Source organism: Poecile atricapillus, chromosome 19 (genome assembly GCF_030490865.1).
Source record: "Poecile atricapillus isolate bPoeAtr1 chromosome 19, bPoeAtr1.hap1, whole genome shotgun sequence".
Taxonomy (NCBI): Eukaryota; Metazoa; Chordata; class Aves; order Passeriformes; family Paridae; genus Poecile; species Poecile atricapillus.
Window position 1 is genome coordinate 262,959 of NC_081267.1, and position 26,410 is coordinate 289,368.

General features: G+C 61.2%; 1 protein-coding gene and 25 gene segments (V, D, J or C); 13 read left to right on the forward strand and 13 right to left on the reverse strand.

The window, feature by feature from the left end:
* Positions 1–572: 572 nt before the first annotated feature.
* On the reverse strand, positions 573–3,133 carry LOC131586251 (uncharacterized). Its single transcript, XM_058853135.1, has 5 exons — positions 3,124–3,133; positions 2,735–3,073; positions 2,156–2,365; positions 977–1,315; positions 573–628 (listed from the first exon to the last, which is right to left on the reverse strand). Exons 1-5 carry the CDS (start codon positions 3,131–3,133, stop codon positions 573–575), a joined length of 954 nt encoding a protein of 317 aa, XP_058709118.1.
* A 120-nt stretch (positions 3,134–3,253) lies between these two features.
* LOC131586252 (Ig heavy chain V region 6.96-like) lies at positions 3,254–3,966 on the forward strand. The segment is given in 3 exon segments: positions 3,254–3,308; positions 3,445–3,780; positions 3,845–3,966. Coding segments are annotated over 3 exon segments (513 nt in total).
* A 134-nt stretch (positions 3,967–4,100) lies between these two features.
* Positions 4,101–4,599, reverse strand: LOC131586253 (immunoglobulin heavy variable 3-23-like; the record flags this gene model as incomplete). The annotated part of the segment is given in 2 exon segments: positions 4,101–4,484; positions 4,585–4,599. Coding segments are annotated over 2 exon segments (399 nt in total), but the record flags the coding sequence as incomplete, so codon positions are not given.
* Positions 4,600–4,775: 176 nt separating this feature from the next.
* On the forward strand, positions 4,776–5,343 carry LOC131586254 (immunoglobulin heavy variable 3-23-like; the record flags this gene model as incomplete). The annotated part of the segment is given in 3 exon segments: position 4,776; positions 4,816–5,191; positions 5,313–5,343. Coding segments are annotated over 3 exon segments (408 nt in total), but the record flags the coding sequence as incomplete, so codon positions are not given.
* Positions 5,344–5,359: 16 nt separating this feature from the next.
* LOC131586255 (Ig heavy chain V region 914-like) lies at positions 5,360–5,770 on the reverse strand (the record flags this gene model as incomplete). The annotated part of the segment is given in 1 exon segment: positions 5,360–5,770. A coding segment is annotated over 1 exon segment (411 nt), but the record flags the coding sequence as incomplete, so codon positions are not given.
* A 23-nt stretch (positions 5,771–5,793) lies between these two features.
* LOC131586256 (immunoglobulin heavy variable 3-23-like) lies at positions 5,794–6,680 on the forward strand. The segment is given in 2 exon segments: positions 5,794–5,848; positions 6,145–6,680. Coding segments are annotated over 2 exon segments (591 nt in total).
* A 134-nt stretch (positions 6,681–6,814) lies between these two features.
* LOC131586257 (immunoglobulin heavy variable 3-23-like) lies at positions 6,815–7,730 on the reverse strand (the record flags this gene model as incomplete). The annotated part of the segment is given in 2 exon segments: positions 6,815–7,179; positions 7,583–7,730. Coding segments are annotated over 2 exon segments (513 nt in total), but the record flags the coding sequence as incomplete, so codon positions are not given.
* A 213-nt stretch (positions 7,731–7,943) lies between these two features.
* Positions 7,944–8,303, forward strand: LOC131586258 (Ig heavy chain V region 914-like; the record flags this gene model as incomplete). The annotated part of the segment is given in 1 exon segment: positions 7,944–8,303. A coding segment is annotated over 1 exon segment (360 nt), but the record flags the coding sequence as incomplete, so codon positions are not given.
* A 165-nt stretch (positions 8,304–8,468) lies between these two features.
* LOC131586259 (Ig heavy chain V region 6.96-like) lies at positions 8,469–9,024 on the reverse strand (the record flags this gene model as incomplete). The annotated part of the segment is given in 2 exon segments: positions 8,469–8,517; positions 8,660–9,024. Coding segments are annotated over 2 exon segments (414 nt in total), but the record flags the coding sequence as incomplete, so codon positions are not given.
* A 368-nt stretch (positions 9,025–9,392) lies between these two features.
* On the forward strand, positions 9,393–9,803 carry LOC131586261 (Ig heavy chain V region 6.96-like; the record flags this gene model as incomplete). The annotated part of the segment is given in 1 exon segment: positions 9,393–9,803. A coding segment is annotated over 1 exon segment (411 nt), but the record flags the coding sequence as incomplete, so codon positions are not given.
* Positions 9,804–9,984: 181 nt separating this feature from the next.
* LOC131586262 (Ig heavy chain V region 914-like) lies at positions 9,985–10,386 on the reverse strand (the record flags this gene model as incomplete). The annotated part of the segment is given in 2 exon segments: positions 9,985–10,343; positions 10,383–10,386. Coding segments are annotated over 2 exon segments (363 nt in total), but the record flags the coding sequence as incomplete, so codon positions are not given.
* Positions 10,387–10,572: 186 nt separating this feature from the next.
* On the forward strand, positions 10,573–11,278 carry LOC131586263 (immunoglobulin heavy variable 3-23-like). The segment is given in 3 exon segments: positions 10,573–10,580; positions 10,650–11,067; positions 11,225–11,278. Coding segments are annotated over 3 exon segments (480 nt in total).
* A 9-nt stretch (positions 11,279–11,287) lies between these two features.
* Positions 11,288–12,072, reverse strand: LOC131586264 (immunoglobulin heavy variable 3-48-like; the record flags this gene model as incomplete). The annotated part of the segment is given in 2 exon segments: positions 11,288–11,358; positions 11,733–12,072. Coding segments are annotated over 2 exon segments (411 nt in total), but the record flags the coding sequence as incomplete, so codon positions are not given.
* A 17-nt stretch (positions 12,073–12,089) lies between these two features.
* LOC131586265 (Ig heavy chain V region 914-like) lies at positions 12,090–13,123 on the forward strand. The segment is given in 3 exon segments: positions 12,090–12,120; positions 12,521–12,859; positions 13,062–13,123. Coding segments are annotated over 3 exon segments (432 nt in total).
* Positions 13,124–13,297: 174 nt separating this feature from the next.
* LOC131586266 (immunoglobulin heavy variable 3-23-like) lies at positions 13,298–14,278 on the reverse strand. The segment is given in 3 exon segments: positions 13,298–13,389; positions 13,587–13,931; positions 14,248–14,278. Coding segments are annotated over 3 exon segments (468 nt in total).
* Positions 14,279–14,301: 23 nt separating this feature from the next.
* LOC131586267 (Ig heavy chain V region M511-like) lies at positions 14,302–15,999 on the forward strand (the record flags this gene model as incomplete). The annotated part of the segment is given in 3 exon segments: positions 14,302–14,632; positions 15,543–15,878; positions 15,989–15,999. Coding segments are annotated over 3 exon segments (678 nt in total), but the record flags the coding sequence as incomplete, so codon positions are not given.
* Positions 16,000–16,046: 47 nt separating this feature from the next.
* LOC131586269 (immunoglobulin heavy variable 3-23-like) lies at positions 16,047–16,882 on the reverse strand. The segment is given in 3 exon segments: positions 16,047–16,144; positions 16,309–16,650; positions 16,747–16,882. Coding segments are annotated over 3 exon segments (576 nt in total).
* Positions 16,883–17,062: 180 nt separating this feature from the next.
* Positions 17,063–17,581, forward strand: LOC131586270 (immunoglobulin heavy variable 3-11-like; the record flags this gene model as incomplete). The annotated part of the segment is given in 2 exon segments: positions 17,063–17,384; positions 17,568–17,581. Coding segments are annotated over 2 exon segments (336 nt in total), but the record flags the coding sequence as incomplete, so codon positions are not given.
* A 144-nt stretch (positions 17,582–17,725) lies between these two features.
* On the reverse strand, positions 17,726–18,793 carry LOC131586271 (Ig heavy chain V region 6.96-like). The segment is given in 3 exon segments: positions 17,726–17,737; positions 17,861–18,279; positions 18,748–18,793. Coding segments are annotated over 3 exon segments (477 nt in total).
* Positions 18,794–18,816: 23 nt separating this feature from the next.
* On the forward strand, positions 18,817–19,430 carry LOC131586272 (immunoglobulin heavy variable 3-11-like; the record flags this gene model as incomplete). The annotated part of the segment is given in 2 exon segments: positions 18,817–19,175; positions 19,340–19,430. Coding segments are annotated over 2 exon segments (450 nt in total), but the record flags the coding sequence as incomplete, so codon positions are not given.
* A 239-nt stretch (positions 19,431–19,669) lies between these two features.
* Positions 19,670–20,181, reverse strand: LOC131586273 (Ig heavy chain V region 6.96-like; the record flags this gene model as incomplete). The annotated part of the segment is given in 2 exon segments: positions 19,670–20,073; positions 20,157–20,181. Coding segments are annotated over 2 exon segments (429 nt in total), but the record flags the coding sequence as incomplete, so codon positions are not given.
* Positions 20,182–20,402: 221 nt separating this feature from the next.
* LOC131586274 (Ig heavy chain V region 6.96-like) lies at positions 20,403–20,852 on the forward strand (the record flags this gene model as incomplete). The annotated part of the segment is given in 1 exon segment: positions 20,403–20,852. A coding segment is annotated over 1 exon segment (450 nt), but the record flags the coding sequence as incomplete, so codon positions are not given.
* Positions 20,853–20,875: 23 nt separating this feature from the next.
* Positions 20,876–21,607, reverse strand: LOC131586275 (Ig heavy chain V region 914-like; the record flags this gene model as incomplete). The annotated part of the segment is given in 2 exon segments: positions 20,876–20,887; positions 21,209–21,607. Coding segments are annotated over 2 exon segments (411 nt in total), but the record flags the coding sequence as incomplete, so codon positions are not given.
* A 224-nt stretch (positions 21,608–21,831) lies between these two features.
* Positions 21,832–22,466, forward strand: LOC131586277 (Ig heavy chain V region 914-like). The segment is given in 2 exon segments: positions 21,832–22,318; positions 22,402–22,466. Coding segments are annotated over 2 exon segments (552 nt in total).
* Positions 22,467–22,552: 86 nt separating this feature from the next.
* On the reverse strand, positions 22,553–24,217 carry LOC131586278 (Ig heavy chain V region 914-like; the record flags this gene model as incomplete). The annotated part of the segment is given in 2 exon segments: positions 22,553–22,933; positions 24,044–24,217. Coding segments are annotated over 2 exon segments (555 nt in total), but the record flags the coding sequence as incomplete, so codon positions are not given.
* A 540-nt stretch (positions 24,218–24,757) lies between these two features.
* LOC131586279 (Ig heavy chain V region 914-like) lies at positions 24,758–25,253 on the forward strand. The segment is given in 2 exon segments: positions 24,758–25,095; positions 25,247–25,253. Coding segments are annotated over 2 exon segments (345 nt in total).
* Positions 25,254–26,410: the final 1,157 nt, after the last annotated feature.

Sequence of the window (26,410 nt, forward strand, 5' to 3'; positions counted from 1 at the left end):
GGGCGGCCGTGACCCTGCTGGAGTCCGGGGGGGACCTCCAGCCCCCCGGGGGGTCCCTGCGCCTCCTCTGCCGAGGACAAGGATTCCAGTTTGGGAACCACGACATGTACTGGATGCGCCAAAAACCCGGGAAGGCGCTGGAATTCGTTGCAGGGATCAGATACAATGGTGGCAGCACGTACTACGCATCGTCCGTGAAGGGCCGGTTCACCATCAGCAGGGACAACGGGCAGAGCTCGGTGACGCTGAGCATGAACAACCTCCAGGACGAGGATTCCGGGGTTTATTTCTGTGCCAGATGTTTTAATAATGGATGTGGTGCTTATGCTGCTGTTGGTTTTGGTGACGATGTCACTGATGGCCACATTCCCCATGCTGGATCCCCAAACGTCCCAGAATTCCCAAATCCTGCCCCAATCCCAGCCCTGGGCCCCAAATCTGGGTCGTTTCACCCCAAGCTCCGCCCCTGCTGCCCCCACTCTCCCCTTTCTCTGGAGCTCGCAGCCTCTGACCCAAAGCTCAAAGGTTCCTCCCCAAAACTCAGCCTTGGGTGCCCCAGAGCTCGGCGGGGCTCACTCGTGGCCGCCGCTGCCACGGCTGGGCTGCTGCAGCCCCAAATTCTCAGCTTCTGGCCCCAAAGCTCAGCCCTGGGCTCCAGGCCCAGCCCAATTCTCCAGAACTTTGTGCCCAGGGCCCGGATTTGGGGCCAGCGGTGCCGATTTGGGGGCGCGGCTGCGACTCGGCGCCGGCCGGGGAGATTTGGGGCAAATCTGGGCAGGTTTGGGGGTGAAGGGTCGGGCCTTGAGGGGTGAGGTTGAGTTTTGGGTCAAAACCGGACCCGATTTGGGGCCAAGGGAAGAGATTTGGGGCGGAACCGGCTGAGAGCCGGGACAGACGGACGGGAACGGGGTCAGGGCTGGGCTGTGGGGAAGGGTCTGGGGCACGGGGACAGGCGGGGCTGGGCCGGGGTCAATACGAGAAACATCATCAGCACCAATGTAACTGAAGGCGTTTTTAGCACAGAAATAAACCCCGGAATCCTCGTCCTGGAGGTTGTTCATGCTCAGCGTCACCGAGCTCTGCCCGTTGTCCCTGGTGAGGGTGAACCGGCCCTTCACGGACGGCGCGTAGTCGGTGTAGGATCCATCGGTGTAGATGCTCGCGACGTATTCCAGCCCCTTCCCGGGTTTCTGGCGGAACCAGAACATCCCAAAATCCCCAAACTCAAATCCAGAGGCGCGGCAGAGGAGGCGCAGGGACCCCCCGGGGGGCTGGAGGTCCCCCCCGGACTCCAGCAGGGTCACGGCCGCCCGGAGCCCTGCGGGAAAAAGGGGAGATGGGGATGAGGCAAAGCCGGATCCGGGCGTGTCCCCATGGGGGGCTCCTGAGGTTCTTCCAGAAGGTTCTGGATCCATCCTGAGGGTCCTGAGGTTCTTCCAGAAGGTTCTGGATCCATCCTGAGGGTGCTGAGGTTCTTCCAGAAGGTTCTGGATCCATCCTGAGGGTGCTGAAGGTTCTGGATCCATTCTGCTGGTTCTGCTCCCCAAATCCAGAGTCAAAGCTGGACACGGATTTGCCGACTCGGGTGTTTGGTCAGTTCCCAGCACGGCGCGGGAATTCCGGCAGGTGGGATGGGATTTATGCAAATGAGAAGGTGCCGAGGGCGATGCTGATTGGTTGAGGTGTAATTTATTCCATTGGGATGGGATCTATGCAAATGAGAAGGTGCCGAGTGTGATGCTGATTGGCTGAGGTGTAATTTATTCCATTGGGATGGGATCTATGCAAATGAGAAGGTGCTGAGGGCGATGCTGATTGGCTGAGGTGTAATTCCATCATTTGGGATGGGATTTATGCAAATGAGAAGGTGCAGAGGGCGATGCTGATTGGTTGAGGTGTTATTTATTCCATTGGGATGGGATTTATGCAAATGAGAAGGTGCCGAGGGCGATGCTGATTGGCTGAGGTGTAATTTATTCCATTGGGATGGGATCTATGCAAATGAGAAGGTGCTGAGGGCGATGCTGATTGGTTGAGGTGTTATTTATTCCATTGGGATGGGATTTATGCAAATGAGAAGGTGCCGAGGGCGATGCTGATTGGCTGAGCTGTAATTTATTCCATTAAGATGGGATCTATGCAAATGAGAAGGTGCCGAGGGCGATGCTGATTGGCTGAGCTGTAATATCCTGCCCAGCAGGAGGAAGAGAGATAACGCACGGTGACCTGGAGCAGGGGCTGCAGGAGCCAGGGCTGGCTACAGCCGGCAGCGGTGGCCGGCCCCCGGCGCCCGCGGTGACCTGAGCTCCGCAACCAACGACGGCGGAAAGAAAATCCTCCAGCGGCGCCCGGCCCTGCGCCGGCTCTGCCGGGGGGAAAGGGCCCGGATTTGGGGCTGGGGGCTGGGATTGGGGCAGGATTTGGGAATTCGGGGAGATTTGGGGACACTTCCACAGGGCTTGGGGACGACACCAGCTGGGTCACCAAAGGCAGCAGCTCCAGTACAGCCAGGACCATTATCAAGGCATTTGGCACAGAAATAAACCCCGGAATCCTCGTCCTGGAGGTTGTTCATGTTCAGCGTCACCGAGCTCTGCCCGTTGTCCCTGGAGATGGTGACCAAGGCAGGATTTGGGTTCAGGGACTGAGTTTTGGAGGAAAACCGGGGGATTGGGGTAAAATCCTGGGTTGCAGGGAGATGTAGGGACAGAGCAACGGGGACAAGTTCCGTCACCACCATAAGCACCAGGTCCAGCACCAGTACCAGCAGATTTAGCACAGAAATAAACCCCAGAATCCTCGTCCTGGAGGTTGTTCATGCTCAGCGTCACCGAGCTCTGCCCGTTGTCCCTGGTGAGGGTGAACCGGCTCTTCACGGATGGCGCGTAGTCGGTGTAGGATCCATCAGTGTAGATGCTCGCGACGTATTCCAGCGCCTTCCCGGGTTTCTGGCGGATCCAGTACATCGCAAAATTCCCGAACTCAAATCCAGAGGCGCGGCAGAGGAGGCGCAGGGACCCCCCGGGGGGCTGGAGGTCCCCCCCGGACTCCAGCAGGGTCACGGCCGCCCGGAGCCCTGCGGGAAAAAGGGGAGATGGGGATGAGGCAAAGCCGGATCCGGGCGTGTCCCCATGGGGGGGTCCTGAGGTTCTTCCAGAAGGTTCTGGATCCACCCTGAGGGTGCTGAGGTTCTTCCAGAAGGTTCTGGATCCATCCTGAGGGTGCTGAGGTTCTGGGCTGGGATCAGGGGGAGATGGGGACACCAAAAGCTCAACCATTGCCCCAAACCCAGACTTTGGCCCCAAATTGTCACCCCTGTCCATCCCCATCCCCCTCCTGCTGCTGGGGGCCCTTCCAGGTGCGTCCGGAAGCTTCCGGAACCTTCCGAAACCGCGCCCGGATCCGGCTTTGCCTCATCCCCATCTCCCCTTTTTCCCGCAGGGCTCCGGGCGGCCGTGACCCTGCTGGAGTCCGGGGGGGACCTCCAGCCCCCCGGGGGGTCCCTGCGCCTCCTCTGCCGAGGACAAGGATTCGACATCGGGAAATTTGGGATGTACTGGATCCGCCAGAGACCCGGGAAGGCGCTGGAATTCATCGCGAGCATCACCAACACCAGTGGTTACACCTGGTACGCTCCATCCGTGCGTGGCCGGTTCACCATCACCAGGGACAACGGGCAGAGCTCGGTGACGCTGAGCATGAACAACCTCCAGGACGAGGATTCCGGGGTTTATTTCTGTGCCAAATCTTATGAGTATTTTGCTGCCTATTTTGTTTATCGTAGTGACGAACCCAGTTCCCATCACTGTGTCCCCAATCCCCAGGATTTTGCCCCAATCCCCAGGATTTTGCCCCAAACCCCAGGATTTCCCCCCAAAGCTCAGCCCTGACCCCGCTCCTGACCCTTTGTCCCCGAGTGTCCCAGCGCTGAGCCCTGAGCCCAAATCCCCGCCCGGGGCCCCCTGAGCCGGGGAGATTTGGGGCCAAAAGGGGAAAAGTGGGGGGAAATGGGGAGTGGGGGCAGCAGGGGCGGAGTTTGGGGTGAAAGGGCCCAGATTTGGGGCCCAGGGCTGGGATTGGGGGAGAAACACCCAGGAATTGGAGACACGGCCACGGTCGCCCTCAACACCAGCAGCAGTATCAGCGTTAGCACTGTTGTAACGTTTGGCACAGAAATAAACCCCGGAATCCTCGTCCTGGAGGTTGTTCATGCTCAGCGTCACCGAGCTCTGCCCGTTGTCCCTGCTGATGGTGAACCGGCCCTTCACGGATGGTGCGTAGAACGTTCTGGCACCATCACCGTTGATCCCTGCGACGTATTCCAGCGCCTTCCCGGGTCTCTGGCGGATCCAGAACACGGTGAACTTCCCAAACTCAAATCCTTGTCCTCGGCAGAGGAGGCGCAGGGACCCCCCGGGGGGCTGGAGGTCCCCCCCGGACTCCAGCAGGGTCACGGCCGCTCCCCCGGCCCCAAATCTTCTCCACTTTGGCCCCAAATCTCCAGCAGAGCTTTCCGGAATCTCCGAACGCTCCAAACCCCTCAATTAACCCCGACCCATCCATTCATTAATTGGGCACCCCCACATGCACCTTCTCCATTAATTACCCAATTAAGGGCTCGTTAACGATCCCTGGGACCCCCCCGGGAGCCCGAAGGGGGCAGATCCCGGCCGTGGCCTGGAGCTCTCTGCAGCTGCTCCCCCTCCTGTGCTGGGGGCGCTGCCAGGGGGTTCCAGAACCTTCCGGAGCGCCCAGCCCGGGACACGCCCGGATCCGGCTTTGCCTCATCCCCATCTCCCCTTTTTCCCGCAGGGCTCCGGGCGGCCGTGACCCTGCTGGAGTCCGGGGGGGACCTCCAGCCCCCCGGGGGGTCCCTGCGCCTCCTCTGCCGAGGGGATGGATTCGACATCGGGAAATTTGGGATGGGCTGGGTGCGCCAGAGACCCGGGAAGGGGCTGGAATTCATTTCAGCCATCAGCAGGAAGAGCGGCAAGACGTTCTACGCGCCGTGGGTGCAGGGCCGGTTCACGATGGGCAGCGACAACGGGCAGAGCTCGGTGACGCTGAGCATGAACAACCTCCAGGACGAGGATTCCGGGGTTTATTTCTGTGCCAAATGTAACAGCAATAGTTGGACTGCTGTTTATGCTTCTCATGTTGACAATGGCGGTGCTGGTCCCAGGTCGCCGTCGTTGGTGGAAACCAAATATCCGAGAATTCCCAAATCCTGCCCCCAATCCCAGCCCTGGGCCCCAAATCTGGGCCCTTTCACCCCAAACTCCGCCTCTGCTGCCCCAACTCTCCCCTCTCAGCCGGGGCCAGAGCGAGCCCGGCTGGGGATAAAGGGTCAGCACCGGGGTCAGGGCTGGGATTTGGGGCCAAATCCTGGGATTTGGGGACATGTGAGGACACAGTGACAGGGACAGGGTTCGTCACCACGATAAGGACGATAACCAGCATTATCCTCAGAAGATTTGGCGCAGAAATAAACCCCGGAATCCTCGTCCTGGAGGTTGTTCATGCTCAGCGTCACCGAGCTCTGCCCGTTGTCCCTGCTGATGGTGAACCGGCCCTGCGTGGATGGCGCGTACCAGGCGTAGCTATCGCTGTCAATGCTCGCCACCCATTCCAGCGCCTTCCCGGGTCTCTGGCGCATCCAGAACATCCCAAAATTCCTAAACTCGAATCCGGAGGCGCGGCAGAGGAGGCGCAGGGACCCCCCGGGGGGCTGGAGGTCCCCCCCGGACTCCAGCAGGGTCACGGCCGCCCGGAGCCCTGCGGGAAAAAGGGGAGATGGGGATGAGGCAAAGCCGGATCCGGGCGTGTCCCAGGCTGGGCGCTCCGGAAGGTTCTGGAACCCCCTGGCAGCGCCCCCAGCACAGGAGGGGGATGGGAAGGGCCCAGGGTCACACTTTGGGGCCAAAGTCCGGGTTTGGGTTAGGGTTAAGCTTTTGGTGTCCCCATCTCCCCCTGATCCCAGCCCGGAACCTCAGCACCCTCAGGATGGATCCAGAACCTTCTGGAAGAACCTCAGCACCCTCAGGATGGATCCAGAACCTTCTGGAAGAACCTCAGGAGCCCCCCATGGGGACACGCCCGGATCCGGCTTTGCCTCATCCCCATCTCCCCTTTTTCCCGCAGGGCTCCGGGCGGCCGTGACCCTGCTGGAGTCCGGGGGGGACCTCCAGCCCCCCGGGGGGTCCCTGCGCCTCCTCTGCCGTGGGGATGGATTCGACATCGGGAAATTTGTGATGTTCTGGATCCGCCAAAAACCTGGGAAGGCGCTGGAATTCATTGCGAGCATCACCAGTGGTGGCAGCACCAAATACGCGCCGTCGGTTCAGGGCCGGTTCACCATCAGCAGGGACAACGGGCAGAGCTCGGTGACGCTGAGCATGAACAACCTCCAGGACGAGGATTCCGGGGTTTATTTCTGTGCCAAATCTTTTGGTGATAGTTGGGGTGCTGCTGCTGATGGTGACAAACCGTGCCCCCATCGCTGTGTCCCCAGTCCCCAAGATTTTACCCCAATCCCCAGGATTTTACCCCAAACCCCAGGGTTTTGCCCCAAACCCCAGGATTTCCCCCCAAAGCTCAGCCCTGACCCCGCTCCTGACCCTTTGTCCCCGAGTGTCCCAGCGCTGAGCGCTGAGCCCAAATCCCCGCCCGGGGCCCCCTGAGCCGGGGAGATTTGGGGCCAAAAGGGGAAAAGTGGGGGGAAATGGGGAGTGGGGGCAGCAGGGGCGGAGTTTGGGGTGAAAGGGCCCAGATTTGGGGCCCAGGGCTGGGATTGGGGGAGAAACACCCAGGAATTGGAGACACGGCCACGGTCGCCCTCAACACCAGCAGCAGTATCAGCGTTAGCACTGTTGTAACGTTTGGCACAGAAATAAACCCCGGAATCCTCGTCCTGGAGGTTGTTCATGCTCAGCGTCACCGAGCTCTGCCCGTTGTCCCTGCTGATGGTGAACCGGCCACGCACCGATGGCGCGTACTCGGTGTAACCACCACTGCTGCTGATCCGTGCAAGGAATTCCAGCCCCTTCCCGGGTCTCTGGCGCATCCAGCCCATCCCAAAATTCCCGAACACGAATTCGTCCCCTCGGCAGAGGAGGCGCAGGGACCCCCCGGGGGGCTGGAGGTCCCCCCCGGACTCCAGCAGGGTCACGGCCGCCCGGAGCCCTGCGGGAAAAAGGGGAGATGGGGATGAGGCAAAGCCGGATCCGGGCGTGTCCCCATGGGGGGTCCTGAGGTTCTTCCAGAAGGTTCTGGATCCATCCTGAAGGTGCTGAGGTTCTTCCAGAAGGTTCTGGATCCATCCTGAGGGTGCTGAGGTTTTTCCAGAAGGTTCTGGATCCATCCTGAGGGTGCTGAGGTTTTTCCAGAAGGTTCTGGATCCATCCCGAGGGTGCTGAGGTTCTTCCAGAAGGTTCTGGATCCATCCTGAGGGTGCTGAGGTTTTTCCAGAAGGTTCTGGATCCATCCTGAGGGTGCTGAGGTTCTGGGCTGGGATCAGGGGGAGATGGGGACACCAAAAGCTCAACCATTGCCCCAAACCCAGACTTTGGCCCCAAATTGTCACCCCCGGGCCCCGCCCGTCTCTCCCTGGGCTCTTCATTCTCCTCTCGTCTCCATTTCCTGCGCTCAGGGCAGCGGGAGCTGCGGGCAGGGAGACAGAAAGGAGCAAAAGGGCTGAGAAGGAATTTCCTCAGGGTCTTGTACGGGTTCATTTACCCAATTAACAAATGACAATTAAATGATTTCCCTCAGTGACCCCATGGCCCCGCCCCTGTGCCCTGCACTGCGGCGTTCTCCATCCAACCACCAATCAGTGCCCAGAAACTTCTGGAAGGAGAAGGTGGAGGAAGGAGAAGAGACAACCCCGGGACACGCCCGGATCCGGCTTTGCCTCATCCCCATCTCCCCTTTTTCCCGCAGGGCTCCGGGCGGCCGTGACCCTGCTGGAGTCCGGGGGGGACCTCCAGCCCCCCGGGGGGTCCCTGCGCCTCCTCTGCCGAGGACAAGGATTCCAGTTTGGGAATTTCACCGTGTTCTGGATCCATCAGAAACCCGGGAAGGGGCTGGAATACGTCGCAGGGATCCACCCTGGCGGCAGCACCGACTACGCGCCATCGGTGCAGGGCCGGTTCACCATCAGCAGGGACAACGGGCAGAGCTCGGTGACGCTGAGCATGAACAACCTCCAGGACGAGGATTCCGGGGTTTATTTCTGTGCCAGATGTTTTGATGATTATTACGGTGCTTATGCTGGTGGTGTTGAGGACAATCGCGACTGTGGCCCCTCCACTCATGATGGATCCAAAAACGTCTCCAATTCCTGGGTGTTTCTCCCCCAATCCCAGCCCTGGGCCCCAAATCTGGGCCCTTTCACCCCAAACTCCGCCCCTGCTGCCCCCCACTCCCCATTTCCCCCCACTTTTCCCCTTTTGGCCCCAAATCTCCCCGGCTCAGGGGGCCCCGGGCGGGGATTTGGGCTCAGCGCTCAGCGCTGGGACACTCGGGGACAAAGGGTCAGGAGCGGGGTCAGGGCTGAGCTTTGGGGGGAAATCCTGGGGTTTGGGGCAAAATCCTGGGGTTTGGGGTAAAATCCTGGGGATTGGGGTAAAATCCTGGGGATTGGGGACACGTCGGGACGCACTGATAAGGGCAAAGTTCGTCAACACCATAAATATCATAAGTACAACCAGAACTGTAACATTTGGCACAGAAATAAACCCCGGAATCCTCGTCCTGGAGGTTGTTCATGCTCAGCGTCACCGAGCTCTGCCCGTTGTCCCTGCTGATCCTGAACCGGCCACGCACGGATGGCGCGTATGCGATGTAACGACCAGTGCTGCTGATCCCTGCGACCCATTCCAGCGCCTTCCCGGGTTTCTGGCGGATCCAGAACATCCCAAAATCCCCAAACTGGAATCCTTGTCCTCGGCAGAGGAGGCGCAGGGACCCCCCGGGGGGCTGGAGGTCCCCCCCGGACTCCAGCAGGGTCACGGCCGCCCGGAGCCCTGCGGGAAAAAGGGGAGATGGGGATGAGGCAAAGCCGGATCCGGGTGCGGTCCCGGAAGGTTCCAGAAGGTTCCGGACGCACCTGGAAGGGCCCCCAGCAGCAGGAGGGGGATGGGAAGGGCCCGGGGTGACAATTTGGGGCCAAAGTCCGGGTTTGGGGCAATGGTTGAACTTTTGGTGTCCCCATCTCCCCCTGATAGCAGCCCAGAACCTCAGCACCCTCAGGATGGATCCAGAACCTTCTGGAAGAACCTCAGCACCCTCAGGATGGATCCAGAACCTTCTGGAAGAACCTCAGGACCCCCCATGGGGACAGGCCCGGATCCGGCTTTGCCTCATCCCCATCTCCCCTTTTTCCCGCAGGGCTCCGGGCGGCCGTGACCCTGCTGGAGTCCGGGGGGGACCTCCAGCCCCCCGGGGGGTCCCTGCGCCTCCTCTGCCGAGGACAAGGATTCGAGTTCGGGACAGTTTGGTTGGCCTGGCTGCGCCAAAGGCCCGGGAAGGCGCTGGAATTCCTTGCACAGATCAGCAGCGATGGTGGTTACACGTACTACGCATCGTCCGTGCGTGGCCGGTTCAGGATCAGCAGGGACAACGGGCAGAGCTCGGTGACGCTGAGCATGAACAACCTCCAGGACGAGGATTCCGGGGTTTATTTCTGTGGTAAAACTTCTGGCAATGATTATGGTTTTCCTGCTTATGGTGACGAACCCTGTCCCTGTCACTGTGTCCTCACATGTCCCCAGAACCCAGGATTTGGCCCCCAATCCCGGCCCTGACCCCGCTCCTGACCCTTTATCCCCAGCCGGGCTCGCTCTGGCCCCGGCTGAGAGGGGAGAGTTGGGGCAGCAGGGGCGGAGTTTGGGGTGAAAGGGCCCAGATTTGGGGCTCAGGGCTGGGATTGGGGCAGGATTTGGGAATTCTGGGACATTTGTTTTCCATGAACAGTGGTGCTTTGGGTCAGGCACAGCTACCATCACCATTACCAGCAGCAGCACCCCAGCCAGCCACAGCCGGTTTGGCACAGAAATAAACCCCGGAATCCTCGTCCTGGAGGTTGTTCATGCTCAGCGTCACCGAGCTCTGCCCGTTGTCCCTGCTGATGGTGAACCGGCCACGCACGGACGATGCGTAGTACGTGTAACCACCATCGCTGCTGATCTGTGCGACGTATTCCAGCGCCTTCCCGGGTCTCTGGCGATACCAGCCCATCCAAAAACTCCCAAACTGGAATCCTTGTCCTCGGCAGAGGAGGCGCAGGGACCCCCCGGGGGGCTGGAGGTCCCCCCCGGACTCCAGCAGGGTCACGGCCGCCCGGAGCCCTGCGGGAAAAAGGGGAGATGGGGATGAGGCAAAGCCGGATCCGGGCGTGTCCCGGGCTGGGCGCTCCGGAAGGTTCTGGAACCCCCTGGCAGCGCCCCCAGCACAGGAGGGGGAGCAGCTGCAGAGAGCTCCAGGCCACGGCCGGGATCTGCCCCCTTCGGGCTCCCGGGGGGGTCCCAGGGGTCGTTAATGAGCACTTAATTGGGTAATTAAGGGAGAAGGTGCATGTGGGGGTGCCCAATTAATGAATGGATGGGTCGGGGTTAATTGAGGGCTTTGGAGCGTTCGGAGATTCCGGAAAGCTCTGCTGGAGATTTGGGGCCAAAGTGGAGAAGATTTGGGGCCGGGGGAGCGGCCGTGACCCTGCTGGAGTCCGGGGGGGACCTCCAGCCCCCCGGGGGGTCCCTGCGCCTCCTCTGCCGAGGACAAGGATTCGACATCAGGAAGTTCACCGTGTTCTGGATCCGCCAGAGACCCGGGAAGGCGCTGGAATACGTCGCAGGGATCAACGGTGATGGTGCCAGAACGTTCTACGCGCCATCCGTGAAGGGCCGGTTCACCATCGCCAGGGACAACGGGCAGAGCTCGGTGACGCTGAGCATGAACAACCTCCAGGACGAGGATTCCGGGGTTTATTTCTGTGCCAAACGTTACAACAGTGCTAACGCTGATACTGCTGCTGGTGTTGAGGGCGACCGTGGCCGTGTCTCCAATTCCTGGGTGTTTCTCCCCCAATCCCAGCCCTGGGCCCCAAATCAGGGCCCTTTCACCCCAAACTCTGCCCCTGCTGCCCCCACTCCCCATTTCCCCCCACTTTTCCCCTTTTGGCCCCAAATCTCCCCGGCTCAGGGGGCCCCGGGCGGGGATTTGGGCTCAGCGCTCAGCGCTGGGACACTCGGGGACAAAGGGTCAGGAGCAGGGCCAGGGCTGAGCTCTGGACTCAGAACCAGCCAAACCCCGGCAGCTCACGGCCGGGACCCACCTGGGCCTGGGCCTTGGAACTTTCCGGCACTGGAGGGACCAATCAGAACTGAGTGGGCCGAGCTGCGCCCCATGGAAAGGACTTTGGTTCTGGATTTGCCATCTGATGGAGCAGCCAGAGGTTTGATTGGTTGATATTATCCAATTTCTGTTCAATAAATTGATTTTTTACACTTTTCTCCTGGGAAATCTCTGTTCCCAAACCAACTGGGGGAGGGGCAGCTTGGATTGGCTTTTCTGGGGGTTTCCATTGGGAGATTCTGTCCCAAATCTGCCCCAAAGCAGGAGAAAGGAAGATCTTGGTCAGGAGTGGGGCAAGAGCTGAGATCTGGGGCAAACCCCTGGGGTTTGGGGACACGTGGGGACACAGAGAGGGAGAAAAGGACCAGCACCAGAATCGTCACCATCAGCAGCACCATTAACACCAGCCTCAGCAGATTTGGCACAGAAATAAACCCCGGAATCCTCGTCCTGGAGGTTGTTCATGCTCAGCGTCACCGAGCTCTGCCCGTTGTCCCTGCTGATGCTGAACCGGCCACGCACGGATGGAGCGTAGAGCGTGGTGCGACCATCGCTGCTGATCTCTGCAACGTATTCCAGCCCCTTCCCAGGTCTCTGGCGATACCAGTCCATCTCAAATTTCCCAAAATCAAATCCAGAGGCGCGGCAGAGGAGGTGCAGGGACCCCCCGGGGGGCTGGAGGTCCCCCCCGGACTCCAGCAGGGTCACGGCCGCCCGGAGCCCTGCGGGAAAAAGGGGAGATGGGGATGAGGCAAAGCCAGATCCGGGCGTGTCCCCATGGGGGGGTCCTGAGGTTCTTCCAGAAGGTTCTGGATCCCTCCTGAGGGTGCTGAGGTTCCGGATACAGCTCCAGGTGCTGAGGTCCCAGCGTGTACTCGGTGTCTTTACGATCGCTGCTGATCCCTGTGACAAATTCCAGCGCCTTCCTGGGTCTCTGGCGGATCCTGAACATCCTGAATTTCCCAAAATCTGATCTGTCCCTGTGGCTGAGGAGGTGCAGAGACCCTCAGCTTGAATCCAGAACATCAGGATGGATCCAGAACCTTCTGGAAGAACCTCAGCACCCTCAGGATGGATCCAGAACCTTCTGGAAGAACCTCAGGCGCCCCGCATGGGGACACGCCCGGATCCGGCTTTGCCTCATCCCCATCTCCCCTTTTTCCCGCAGGGCTCCGGGCGGCCGTGACCCTGCTGGAGTCCGGGGGGGACCTCCAGCCCCCCGGGGGGTCCCTGCGCCTCCTCTGCCGCGCCTCTGGATTTGATTTCGGGAAATTTGCGATGTTCTGGATCCGCCAGAGACCCGGGAAGGCGCTGGAATATATTTCATCGATCAGCAGATCCAGCGGCAAGACGTTCTACGCGCCGTGGGTGCAGGGCCGGTTGACGATGGGCAGCGACAACGGGCAGAGCTCGGTGACGCTGAGCATGAACAACCTCCAGGACGAGGATTCCGGGGTTTATTTCTGTGCCAAATCTGCTGCTGATGGTGCTGGCTATGGTGCTTATCAGGGTGATGAACCCTGTTCCCGTCACTGTGTCCCCAATCCCCAGGATTTTACCCCAATCCCCAGGGTTTTGCCCCAATCCCCAGGATTTTGCCCCAATCCCCCGGATTTTGCCCCAATCCCCAGGATTTTGCCCCAATCCCCAGGATTTTGCCCCAATCCCCAGGATTTTGCCACCAATCCCCAGGATTTTGCCCCAATCCCCAGGATTTTGCCCCAATCCCCAGGATTTTGCCCCAATCCCCAGGATTTTGCCCCAATCCCCATGATTTTGCCCCAATCCCCAGGATTTTGCCCCAATCCCCAGGATTTTGCCCCAATTCCATGCTTTTCCCCCCAAAGCTCAGCCCTGGCCCCGTGTCCCGGTTTGGGGACAGCCGTGTGCCGGGGAGGGCAGGAGCCCCCCAGGGACCCCAAACCCTGCCCTGGCTGCGGCCCCAAACTCAACTCTGGGCCCCAAATCCCAACCCGGGCCCCAAAAGCGCTCGGGGGGCGACGGCCGGGATTGGGAGGGGCTGGGGGGAAACGGCCCCGGCTGGAGGGGAAGAGGAGATTTGGGGCCAAAAGGGGAAAAGTGGGGGGAAATGGGGAGTGGGGGCAGCAGGGGTGGAGTTTGGGGTGAAAGGGCCCAGATTTGGGGCCCAGGGCTGGGATTGGGGCAGGATTTGGGAATTCTGGGACATTTGGTTTCCACCAACGACGGCGGCTTGTGGCCGGCGCCGGCATCATCACCGTGACCAAGAGCAGCAGGGTTCCAACTATTTCCAAAGGTTTTGGCACAGAAATAAACCCCGGAATCCTCGTCCTGGAGGTTGTTCATGCTCAGCGTCACCGAGCTCTGCCCGTTGTCGCTGCCCATCGTCAACCGGCCCCGCACCCACGGCGCATAGAACGTCTTGCCGCTCTTCCTGCTGATGGCTGAAATGAATTCCAGCCCCTTCCCGGGTCTCTGGCGCACCCAGGACATCCCAAATTTCCCGATTTCGAATCCATCCCCTCGGCAGAGGAGGCGCAGGGACCCCCCGGGGGGCTGGAGGTCCCCCCCGGACTCCAGCAGGGTCACGGCCGCCTGGAGCCCTGCGGGAAAAAGGGGAGATGGGGATGAGGCAAAGCCGGATCCGGGCGTGGTCCCGAAAGGTTCCGGAAGGTTCCGGACACATCTGGCAGCGCCCCCAGCAGCAGGAGAGGGATGGGAAAGGCCCGGGGTGACAATTTGGGGCCAAAGTCCGGGTTTGGGGCAATGGTTGAGCTTTTGGTGTCCCCATCTCCCCCTGATCCCAGCCCAGAACCTCAGCACCCTCAGGATGGATCCAGAACCTTCTGGAAGAACCTCAGCACCCTCAGGATGGATCCAGAACCTTCTGGAAGAACCTCAGGACCCCCCCATGGGGACAGGCCCGGATCCGGCTTTGCCTCATCCCCATCTCCCCTTTTTCCCGCAGGGCTCCGGGCGGCCGTGACCCTGCTGGAGTCCGGGGGGGACCTCCAGCCCCCCGGGGGGTCCCTGCGCCTCCTCTGCCGAGGACAAGGATTCGACATCGGGAGATTTGAGATGTTCTGGATGCGCCAGAGACCCGGGAAGGCGCTGGAATTCATCGCGAGCATCACCAGCGGTGGCAGCACGTACTACGCTCCATCCGTGCGTGGCCGGTTCACCATCAGCAGGGACAACGGGCAGAGCTCGGTGACGCTGAGCATGAACAACCTCCAGGACGAGGATTCCGGGGTTTATTTCTGTGCCAAATGTATGGATTCTAGTGATGGTTACACTGTTTATCGTATTGACGAGCCTTTTCCCCATCGCTGTGTCCCTAATCCCCAGGATTTTCCCCAAGCCCCAGGATTTTGCCCCAATCCCCAGGATTTTGCCCCAATCCCCAGGTTTTCCCCCCAAAGCTCAGCCCCTGGCCCCGTGTCCCGCTTTGGCAGAGAGCTGTGCCGGGGAGGGCCGGAGCCCCCCTTGGAATGGAAATGCAGCCCCGCCCCCAGCCCGGATTATTCCGATTCTGCGATCCAGGGGCTGCCGGGACGAGATCCGGGGCCAGCGACAACAGCTCTGAGCTGGTGTGGGTAACGGGACACACAGACAGCAACAACAGCAACAACAGGAACAGGAACAACAACAGCTCTGAGCTGGTGTGGGTGACGGGACACACAGACAGCAACAACAGCAACAACAGGAACAGGAACAACAACAGCTCTGAGCTGGTGTGGGTAACGGGACACACAGACAGCAACAACAGCAACAACAGGAACAGGAACAACAACAGCTCTGAGCTGGTGTGGGTAACGGGACACACAGACAGCAACAACAGCAACAACAGGAACAACAGCAACAACAACAGGAACAACAACAGCTCTGAGCTGGTGTGGGTGACGGGACACACAGACAGCAACAACAGCAACAACAATGACATGAACAACAGGAACAGCAACAGCAACACCGACAGCAACAACAACAACAACAGGAACAGCTCCAGCGGGAACAACCCAACAGAAGCCGGGAGCCCGTGACAGCCTCCTCGGGCCAGCCGGGAGAGGATGGAGGAGAGGCTTTGAGAGGGATCCGGAACCCTCAGCACCCTCAGGATGGATCCAGAACCTTCTGGAAGAACCTCAGGAGCCCCCATGGGGACACGCCCGGATCCGGCTTTGCCTCATCCCCATCTCCCCTTTTTCCCGCAGGGCTCCGGGCGGCCGTGACCCTGCTGGAGTCCGGGGGGGACCTCCAGCCCCCCGGGGGGTCCCTGCGCCTCCTCTGCCGCGCCTCTGGATTTGATTTCACACAATTTGGGCTGGGCTGGTATCGCCAACGGCCCGGAAAGGCGCTGGAATTCCTTGCACAGATCAGCAGCGGTGGCACCCCGTACTACGCGCCATCCGTGCGGGGCCGGTTCACCATCAGCAGGGACAACGGGCAGAGCTCGGTGACGCTGAGCATGAACAACCTCCAGGACGAGGATTCCGGGGTTTATTTCTGTGCCAAAGCCTCCTGTGTCGGTTGTGTTCCTGCTGCTGGTTATGGTGACGGTGCCAGCGGTGGCTCAGAGCTGCTGGATTTTGCCTCACCCTCATCGTGTCATCCCCAAACCCCCGTTCTTTGCCCCAAAACCACCGATTTTTGTGCATTAAAGCTCAGCCCTGACCCCGATCCTGTCCCTTTTCCTTTGGGGCAATTTTGGGGTGAAACCCTCAGGATTTGGTGCCGCTGGCGCAGGTTTGGTGCCGGGGACAGGTTTGGGGCCAGAGGGATTTTCTGGCCAAGGGTCCCGGCCCAAGGGAGGGGAAACCTGGGGACAACGGGCGGGACTGGGAGGGGCTGGGGGGAAACGGCCCCGGCTGGAGGGGAAGGGGAGATTTGGGGCCGAGGGATGGGATCGACACCAGGATTTGGGAATTCTGGGACATTTGGGGATGCAGCATGGCGGCTTGGGAACCGCCCTGGCATTGTCACCAACACGAGCAGCAACAGCAGCAAAACCATCCTCGAAACGTTTGGCACAGAAATAAACCCCGGAATCCTCGTCCTGGAGGTTGTTCATGCTCAGCGTCACCGAGCTCTGCCCGTTGTCCTTGGAGATCCTGAACCGGCCACGCACGGACGGCGCGTAGTTGGTGGTGCCACCATCACCGTAGATGCTCGCGACGAATTCCAGCCCCTTCCCGGGTTTCTGGCGGATCCAGAACATCGCAAAATTCCCAAAATCAAATCCAGTCCCACGGCAGAGGAGGCGCAGGGACCCCCCGGGGGGCTGGAGGTCCCCCCCGGACTCCAGCAGGGTCACGGCCGCCCGGAGCCCTGCGGGAAAAAGGGGAGATGGGGATGAGGCAAAGCCGGATCCGGGCGTGTCCCCATGGGGGGTCCTGAGGTTCTTCCAGAGGGTTCTGGAACCTTCCTGAAGGGGCTGAGGTTCCGGATGCAGCTCCAGGTGCTGAGGTCCCAGCGTGTACTCGGTGTCTCCACGATCGCTGCTGATCCCTGTGACAAATTCCAGCGCCTTCCTGGGTCTCTGGTGGATCCTGAACATCCTGAATTTCCCAAAATCTGATCTGTCCCTGTGGCTGAGGAGGCGCAGAGACCCTCAGCTTGAATCCAGAACATCAGGATGGATCCAGAACCTTCTGGAAGAACCTCAGGAGCCCCCCATGGGGACACGCCCGGATCCGGCTTTGCCTCATCCCCATCTCCCCTTTTTCCCGCAGGGCTCCGGGCGGCCGTGACCCTGCTGGAGTCCGGGGGGGACCTCCAGCCCCCCGGGGGGTCCCTGCGCCTCCTCTGCCGAGGACAAGGATTCGAGTTCGGGAAATTCAGCATGTTCTGGATCCGGCAGAGACCCGGGAAGGGGCTGGAATTTGTCGCATGGATCCGCAGCACTGGGGTGGAAACCAAGTACGCGCCGTCGGTGGAGGGCCGGTTCCGGATCTCCAGGGACAACGGGCAAAGCTCGGTGACGCTGAGCATGAACAACCTCCAGGACGAGGATTCCGGGGTTTATTTCTGTGCCAAATGCCTTGATGGCGGGTGTGGTGGTATTGCTGGTGCTGCTTTTAGTGACGATGCTGGTGTTGGCCCCAGTCCCAGTCCCCCATGCTGGATCCCCAAATGTCCCAGAATTCCCAAATCCTGCCCCAATCCCAGCCCTGGGCCCCAAATCTGGGCCATTTCACCCCAAACTCCGCCCCTGCTGCCCCCACTCCCCCGTTTCTCTGGAGCCGGCAGCCTCTGACCCAGGGCCGAGTCTTCTGTGCCGTGGGGAGATCCCAAAGGAGGGAAGGTGAATTTGGGGTGGGATTTTATGGTTTTGTGCAGAGCCAGGGGCTCAAGGCCGGAGCCAGAGGAGATCGATGAGCGTGGGGATGGCACCCATGGCTCAGGGGGGCAGCTGGGGGGGTACAAGCACCAAATCCTGAGGGTTTCACCCCAAAAATTGCCCCAAGGGCCGAGGGTGGGGATTGGGGTCAGGGGCGGAGATTTGGGGGGGAACCGGCTGAGAGCCGGGACAGACGGACGGGAACGGGGACAGGGCTGGGCTGTGGGGAAGGGTCTGGGGCACGGGGACAGGCGGGGCTGGGCCGGGGTCAATACGAGAAACATCATCAGCACCAATGTAACTGAAGGCGTTTTTAGCACAGAAATAAACCCCGGAATCCTCGTCCTGGAGGTTGTTCATGCTCAGCGTCACCGAGCTCTGCCCGTTGTCCCTGGTGAGGGTGAACCGGCCCTGCACGGACGGCGCGTAGTCGATGTAGGATCCATCGGTGTAGATGCTCGCGACGTATTCCAGCGCCTTCCCGGGTTTCTGGCGGATCCAGTACATCCCGAATTCGCCAAACTCAAATCCAGAGGCGCGGCAGAGGAGGCGCAGGGACCCCCCGGGGGGCTGGAGGTCCCCCCCGGACTCCAGCAGGGTCACGGCCGCCCGGAGCCCTGCGGGAAAAAGGGGAGATGGGGATGAGGCAAAGCCGGATCCGGGCGTGTCCCCATGGGGGGGTCCTGAGGTTCTTCCAGAAGGTTCTGGATCCATCCTGAGGGTGCTGAGGTTCTTCCAGAAGGTTCTGGATCCATCCTGAGGGTCCTGAGGTTCTTCCAGAAGGTTCTGGATCCATCCTGATGTTCTGGATTCAAGCTGAGGGTCTCTGCGCCTCCTCAGCCACAGGGACAGATCAGATTTTGGGAAATTCAGGATGTTCAGGAGCCACCAGAGACCCAGGAAGGCGCTGGAATTTGTCACAGGGATCAGCAGCGATCGTGGAGACACCGAGTACACGCTGGGACCTCAGCACCTGGAGCTGTATCCGGAAGCTCAGCCCCTTCAGGAAGGTTCCAGAACCCTCTGGAAGAACCTCAGCACCCTCAGGATGGATCCAGAACCTTCTGGAAGAACCTCAGGACCCCCCCCATGGGGACACGCCCGGATCCGGCTTTGCCTCATCCCCATCTCCCCTTTTTCCCGCAGGGCTCCGGGCGGCCGTGACCCTGCTGGAGTCCGGGGGGGACCTCCAGCCCCCCGGGGGGTCCCTGCGCCTCCTCTGCCGAGGACAAGGATTCCAGTTTGGGGAATTCAGCCTGTCCTGGATCCGCCAAAAACCCGGGAAGGCGCTGGAATGGGTCGCAGGGATCTACAGCACTGGTCGTTACACCGACTACGCGCCATCCGTGCGTGGCCGGTTCACCATCGCCAGGGACAACGGGCAGAGCTCGGTGACGCTGAGCATGAACAACCTCCAGGATGAGGATTCCGGGGTTTATTTCTGTGCCAAATGTTACAGTTCTGGTTGTACTTACGATATGTATGGTGTTGACGAACTTTGCCCTTATCAGTGCGTCCCCACGTGTCCCCAATCCCCAGGATTTTGCCCCAAACCCCAGGATTTTGCCCCAATCCCCAGGATTTTGCCCCAATCCCCAGGATTTTGCCCCAATCCCCAGGATTTTGCCCCAATCCCCAGGATTTTGCCCCAATCCCCAGGATTTCCCCCCAAAGCTCAGCCCTGGCCCCGTGTCCCGGTTTGAGGACAGCCGTGTGCCGGGGAGGGCAGGAGCCCCCCAGGGACCCCAAACCCTGCCCTGGCTGAGCCCCAAACTCAACTCTGGGCCCCAAATCCCAACCCCGGCCCCAAAAGCGCTCGGGGGGCGACGGCCGGGATTGGGAGGGGCTGGGGGGAAACGGCCCCGGCTGGAGGGGAAGGGGAGATTTGGGGCCAAAAGGGGAAAAGTGGGGGGAAATGGGGAGTGGGGGCAGCAGGGGCGGAGTTTGGGGTGAAAGGGCCCAGATTTGGGGCCCAGGGCTGGGATTGGGGCAGGATTTGGGAATTCAGGGACATTTGGTTTCCACCAACGACGGCGGCTTGGGGCCGGCGCCGGCATCGAAACCGTGACCAAGAGCAGCAGGGTTCCAACTATTTCCAAAGGTTTTGGCACAGAAATAAACCCCGGAATCCTCGTCCTGGAGGTTGTTCATGCTCAGCGTCACCGAGCTCTGCCCGTTGTCCCTGCTGATGGTGAACCGGCCCTTCACGGATGGAGCGTAGTCGGTGTAACGACCAGTGCTGCTGATCCCTGCGAGCCATTCCAGCGCCTTCCCGGGTTTCTGGCGGATCCAGAACATCCCAAAATCCCCAAATTGGAATCCCTGTCCTCGGCAGAGGAGGCGCAGGGACCCCCCGGGGGGCTGGAGGTCCCCCCCGGACTCCAGCAGGGTCACGGCCGCCCGGAGCCCTGCGGGAAAAAGGGGAGATGGGGATGAGGCAAAGCCAGATCCGGAAACGGTCCCGGAAGGTTCCGGAAAGTTCCGAACGCACCTGGAAGGGCCGCCAGCAGCAGGAGGGGGATGGGGAGGGCCCAGGGTCACAATTTGGGGCCAAAGTCCGGGTTTGGGGCAATGGTTGAGCTTTTGGTGTCCCCATCTCCCCCTGATCCCAGCCCGGAACCTCAGCACCCTCAGGATGGATCCAGAACCTTCTGGAAGAACCTCAGGACCCCGTCATGGGGACACGCCCGGATCCGGCTTTGCCTCATCCCCATCTCCCCTTTTTCCCGCAGGGCTCCGGGCGGCCGTGACCCTGCTGGAGTCCGGGGGGGACCTCCAGCCCCCCGGGGGGTCCCTGCGCCTCCTCTGCCGCGCCTCTGGATTTGAGTTTGGGGATTTTGGGATGTTCTGGTTTTGCCAGAAACCCGGGAAGGCGCTGGAATACGTCGCGAGCATCTACACCAATGGATCCTACACCGACTACGCGCCGTCCGTGAAGGGCCGGTTCACCCTCACCAGGGACAACGGGCAGAGCTCGGTGACGCTGAGCATGAACAACCTCCAGGACGAGGATTCCGGGGTTTATTTCTGTGCTAAAAACGCCTTCAGTTACATTGGTGCTGATGATGTTTCTCGTATTGACCCCGGCCCAGCCCCGCCTGTCCCCGTGCCCCAGACCCTTCCCCACAGCCCAGCCCTGACCCCGTTCCCGTCCGTCTGTCCCGGCTCTCAGCCGGTTCCCCCCTAAATCTCTGCCCCTGACCCCAATCCTCACCCTCGGCCCTTGGGGGCAATTTTTGGGGTGAAACCCTCAGGATTTGGTGCTTGTACCCCCCAGCTGCCCCCCTGAGCCATGGGTGCCATCCCCACGCTCATCGATCTCCTCTGGCTCCAGCCTTGAGCCCCTGGCTCTGCACAAAACCATAAAATCCCACCCCAAATTCACCTTCCTCTCCTTTGGGATCTCCCCACGGCACAGAAGACTCGGCCCTGGGTCAGAGGCTGCCGGCTCCAGAGAAACGGGGAAGTGGGGGCAGCAGGGGGGGAGTTTGGGGTGAAAGGGCCCAGATTTGGGGCCCAGGGCTGGGATTGGGGGAGAAACACCCAGGAATTGGAGACGTTTTTGGATCCATCAAGAGTGGAGGGGCCACAGTCGCAATTGTCCTCAACACCACCAGCATAACCACCGTAATAATCATCAAAACATCTGGCACAGAAATAAACCCCGGAATCCTCGTCCTGGAGGTTGTTCATGCTCAGCGTCACCGAGCTCTGCCCGTTGTCCCTGGCGATGGTGAACCGGCCCTCCACCGACGGCGCGTAGTCGGTGCTGCCGCCAGGGTGGATCCCTGCAACGTATTCCAGCCCCTTCCCGGGTTTCTGACGGATCCAGAACACGGTGAAATTCCCAAACTGGAATCCTTGTCCTCGGCAGAGAAGGCGCAGGGACCCCCCGGGGGGCTGGAGGTCCCCCCCGGACTCCAGCAGGGTCACGGCCGCCCGGAGCCCTGCGGGAAAAAGGGGAGATGGGGATGAGGCAAAGCCGGATCCGGGCGTGTCCCCATGGGGGGGGTCCTGAGGTTCTTCCAGATTGTTCTGGATCCATCCTGAGGGTGCTGAGGTTCTTCCAGAGGGTTCTGGATCCATCCTGAGGGTGCTGAGGTTCTGGGCTGGGATCAGGGGGAGATGGGGACACCAAAAGCTCAACCATTGCCCCAAACCCGGACATGGCCCCAAATTGTCACCCTGTGCCCTTCACATCCCCCTCCTGTGCTGGGGGCGCTGCCAGGGGGTTCCAGAACCTTCCGGAGCACCCAGCCCGGGACACGCCCGGATCCGGCTTTGCCTCATCCCCATCTCCCCTTTTTCCCGCAGGGCTCCGGGTGGCCGTGACCCTGCTGGAGTCCGGGGGGGACCTCCAGCCCCCCGGGGGGTCCCTGCGCCTCCTCTGCCGCGCCTCCGGATTTGAGTTTGGGAATTTTGGGATGTTCTGGATCCGCCAGAAACCCGGGAAGGCGCTGGAATGGGTGGCGAGCATTGACAGCGATAGCTACGCCTGGTACGCGCCATCCGTGAAAGGCCGGTTCACCATCGCCAGGGACAACGGGCAGAGCTCGGTGACGCTGAGCATGAACAACCTCCAGGACGAGGATTCCGGGGTTTATTTCTGCGCCAAATCTTCTCAGGCTAATGCTGGTTATCAAGCTTATCGTGGTGACGAACCCTGTCCCTGTCACTGTGTCCTCGCGTGTCCCCAAATCCCGGCCCTGACCCCGGTGCTGACCCTTTATCCCCAGCCGGGCTCGCTCTGGCCTCGGCTGAGAGGGGAGAGTTGGGGCAGCAGGGGCAGAGTTTGGGGTGAAAGGGCCCAGATTTGGGGCCCAGGGCTGGGATTGGGGCAGGATTTGGGAATTCTGGGACGTTTGGGGATCCAGCATGGGGAATGTGGCCATCACCGGCATCGTCACCATAACCAACAGCAGCAGCAGCAGCACCATAACTGCTGTAACAACCACTGGTGTAACATTTGGCACAGAAATAAACCCCGGAATCCTCGTCCTGGAGGTTGTTCATGCTCAGCGTCACCGAGCTCTGCCCGTTGTCCCTGCTGATGGTGAACCGGCCCTGAACCGACGGCGCGTATTTGGTGGTGCCACCACTGCTGATGCTCGCCACAAATTCCAGCGCCTTCCCGGGTTTCTGGCGCGCCCAGAACATGTCGAAACTCCCGAAGGTGAATCCCTCCCCTCGGCAGAGGAGGCGCAGGGACCCCCCGGGGGGCTGGAGGTGCCCCCCGGACTCCAGCAGGGTCACGGCCGCCCGGAGCCCTGCGGGAAAAAGGGGAGATGGGGATGAGGCAAAGCCGGATCCGGGCGTGTCCCCATGGGGGGCTCCTGAGGTTCTTCCAGAAGGTTCTGGATCCATCCTGAGGGTGCTGAGGTTCTTCCAGAAGGTTCTGGGACCATCCTGAGGGTGCTGAGGTTCTTCCAGAAGGTTCTGGGACCATCCTGAGGGTGCTGAGGTTCTTCCAGAAGGTTCTGGATCCATCCTGAGGGTGCTGAGGTTCTGGGCTGGGATCAGGGGGAGATGGGGACACCCAAAGCTCAACCATTGCCCCAAACCCAGACTTTGGCCCCAAATTGTCACCCCCAGTCTCTCCCGTCAGAGCCGAGCTTCAGTTTCCCTCCTGCGCCTGCCGAGGGTGCCGGGAGCAGAGCCCCAGAGCCGGAGGAGCCCCGGGCTCCGTGCGGGGGCTCTGGCCCGGCTCAGGTGGCTCCTGGCCAGGTGAATCTCCACAGGTGAGCTCCAGCTCACACCTGCTCCCCGCAGCCACGCCTCACGCCCCGAGGGGCTGGGAGTGTCCCCAGCTCTGGGCCAGCTGCCCCCGGGCTGGGCACGGAGCCCCAGAGTGATTTCTGAGGGGCTCTGGCACAGAGATCTCCCCACGGGACGGGGCAGCGGCCGCCCCGTCCTGTCCCTCGGGGGCTCCCGGCCCCCCAGTTCCTCTCTCGGTCTCTTTCTCCCTCTCTGCCCCTCAGCCCTGGCAGCTGCCCTGATCGGGCGCTGAAATCCAGGGGCGTCGCTGCTGCTGGGATGGGAACTGAAACCCCCCCTTGGGCGGCCTTGGGGCGCCCCCGCACCAAAGGAACCTCCCAAAGTCCCCTCGGTGCCACCGGATCGGGACAGGGGGGTCGGGACAGCGGCTCACGGTCGGCTCCAGGAGCTCTGGGGGAAGGCTCGGGGCTCGGGGGACAGCCGGGGACACGGGGACAGGGCTGGAGACACACCCCAAACACCGACCACGGAACCAGGAGCAGAACCAGAACCAGGAGCAGCACCAGGAGCAGCACCAGAACCAGGAGCAGCACCAGGAGCAGCACCAGGAGCAGCACCAGGAGCAGCACCATAACCAGCAGCAGCTTTGGCGCAGAAATAAACCCCGGAATCCTCGTCCTGGAGGTTGTTCATGCTCAGCGTCACCGAGCTCTGCCCGTTGTCCCTGGAGATCCTGAACCGGCCCTGCACGGATGGAGCGTACCAGGTGCTGCTACCATTGCTGATCCCTGCTACCACTTCCAGCCCCTTCCCGGGTCTCTGGCGATACCAGTCCATCCCAAATTGTGTGAAATCAAATCCGGAGGCGCGGCAGAGGAGGCGCAGGGACCCCCCGGGGGGCTGGAGGTCCCCCCCGGACTCCAGCAGGGTCACGGCCGCCCGGAGCCCTGCGGGAAAAAGGGGAGATGGGGATGAGGCAAAGCCGGATCCAGGCGTGTCCCCATGGGGGGTCCTGAGGTTCTTCCAGAAGGTTCTGGATCCATCCTGAGGGTCCTGAGGTTCTTCCAGAGGGTTCTGGAACCTTCCTGAAGGGGCTGAGCTTCCGGATACAGCTCCAGGTGCTGAGGTCCCAGCGTGTACTCGGTGTCTCCACGATCGCTGCTGATCCCTGTGACAAATTCCAGCGCCTTCCTGGGTCTCTGGTGGCTCCTGAACATCCTGAATTTCCCAAAATCTGATCTGTCCCTGTGGCTGAGGAGGCACAGAGACCCTCAGCTTGAATCCAGAACATCAGGATGGATCCAGAACCTTCTGGAAGAACCTCAGCACCCTCAGGAAGGTTCCAGAACCTTCTGGAAGAACCTCAGCACCCTCGGGATGGATCCAGAGTCCGGGGGGGACCTCCAGCCCCCCGGGGGGTCCCTGTGCCTCCTCTGCCGAGGACAAGGATTCCAGTTCGGGAATTTCACCGTGTTCTGGATCTGCCAGAAACCCGGGAAGGGGCTGGAATACGTTGCAGGGATCCACCCTGGCGGCAGCACCGACTACGCGCCGTCGGTGGAGGGCCGGTTCACCATCGCCAGGGACAACGGGCAGAGCTCGGTGACGCTGAGCATGAACAACCTCCAGGACGAGGATTCCGGGGTTTATTCCTGTGCCAGATGTTTTGATGATTATTACGGTGCTTATGCTGGTGGTGTTGAAGACAATCGCGAGTGTGGCCCCTCCACTCATGATGGATTCAAAAACGTCTCCAATTCCTGGGTGTTTCTCCCCCAATCCCAGCCCTGGGCCCCAAATCTGGGCCCTTTCACCCCAAACTCCCCCCCTGCTGCCCCCACTCCCCCGTTTCTCTGGAGCCGGCAGCCTCTGACCCAGGGCCGAGTCTTCTGTGCCGTGGGGAGATCCCAAAGGAGAGGAAGGTGAATTTGGGGTGGGATTTTATGGATTTGTGCAGAGCCAGGGGCTCAAGGCCGGAGCCAGAGGAGATCGATGAGCGTGGGGATGGCACCCATGGCTCAGGGGGGCAGCTGGGGGGTACAAGCACCAAATCCTGAGGGTTTCACCCCAAAAATGGCCCCAAGGGCCGAGGGTGGGGATTGGGGTCAGGGGTGGAGATTTGGGGCAGAACCGGCTGAGAGCCGGGACAGACGGACGGGAACGGGGTCAGGGCTGGGCTGTGGGGAAGGGTCTGGGGCACGGGGACAGGCGGGGCTGGGCCGGGGTCAATCCCATCAGTGTGAGCGTCGGCATCGGCGTTTTTAACGCAGAAATAAACCCCGGAATCCTCGTCCTGGAGGTTGTTCATGCTCAGCGTCACCGAGCTCTGCCCGTTGTCCCTGGAGATCCTGAACCGGCCCTGCACCGACGGCCCCGTCCAACCGCTGCCAGCGCCGTTCACCCTTGCCACGAATTCCAGCCCCTTCCCGGGTCTCTGGCGCATCCAGCCCAGCCCAAATTTCCCGAACTCGAATCCGTCCCCACGGCAGAGGAGGCGCAGGGACCCCCCGGGGGGCTGGAGGTCCCCCCCGGACTCCAGCAGGGTCACGGCCGCCCGGAGCCCTGCGGGAAAAAGGGGAGATGGGGATGAGGCAAAGCCGGATCCGGGCGTGTCCCCATGGGGGCTCCTGAGGTTCTTCCAGAAGGTTCTGGATCCATCCTGAGGGTGCTGAGGTTCTGGGCTGGGATCAGGGGGAGATGGGGACACCTAAAGCTCAACCATTGCCCCAAACCTGGACTTTGACCCCAAATTGTTGCCCCAGGCCCTTCCCATCCCCCTCCTGCTGCTGGGGGCCCTTCCAGGTGCGTCCAGAACCTTCCAGAACCTTCCGGGACACGCCCGGATCCGGCTTTGCCTCATCCCCATCTCCCCTTTTTCCCGCAGGGCTCCGGGCGGCCGTGACCCTGCTGGAGTCCGGGGGGGACCTCCAGCCCCCCGGGGGGTCCCTGCGCCTCCTCTGCCGCACCTCCGGATTTGAGTTTGGGAAATTTGGGATTTATTGGATGCGCCAGAAACCCGGGAAGGGGCTG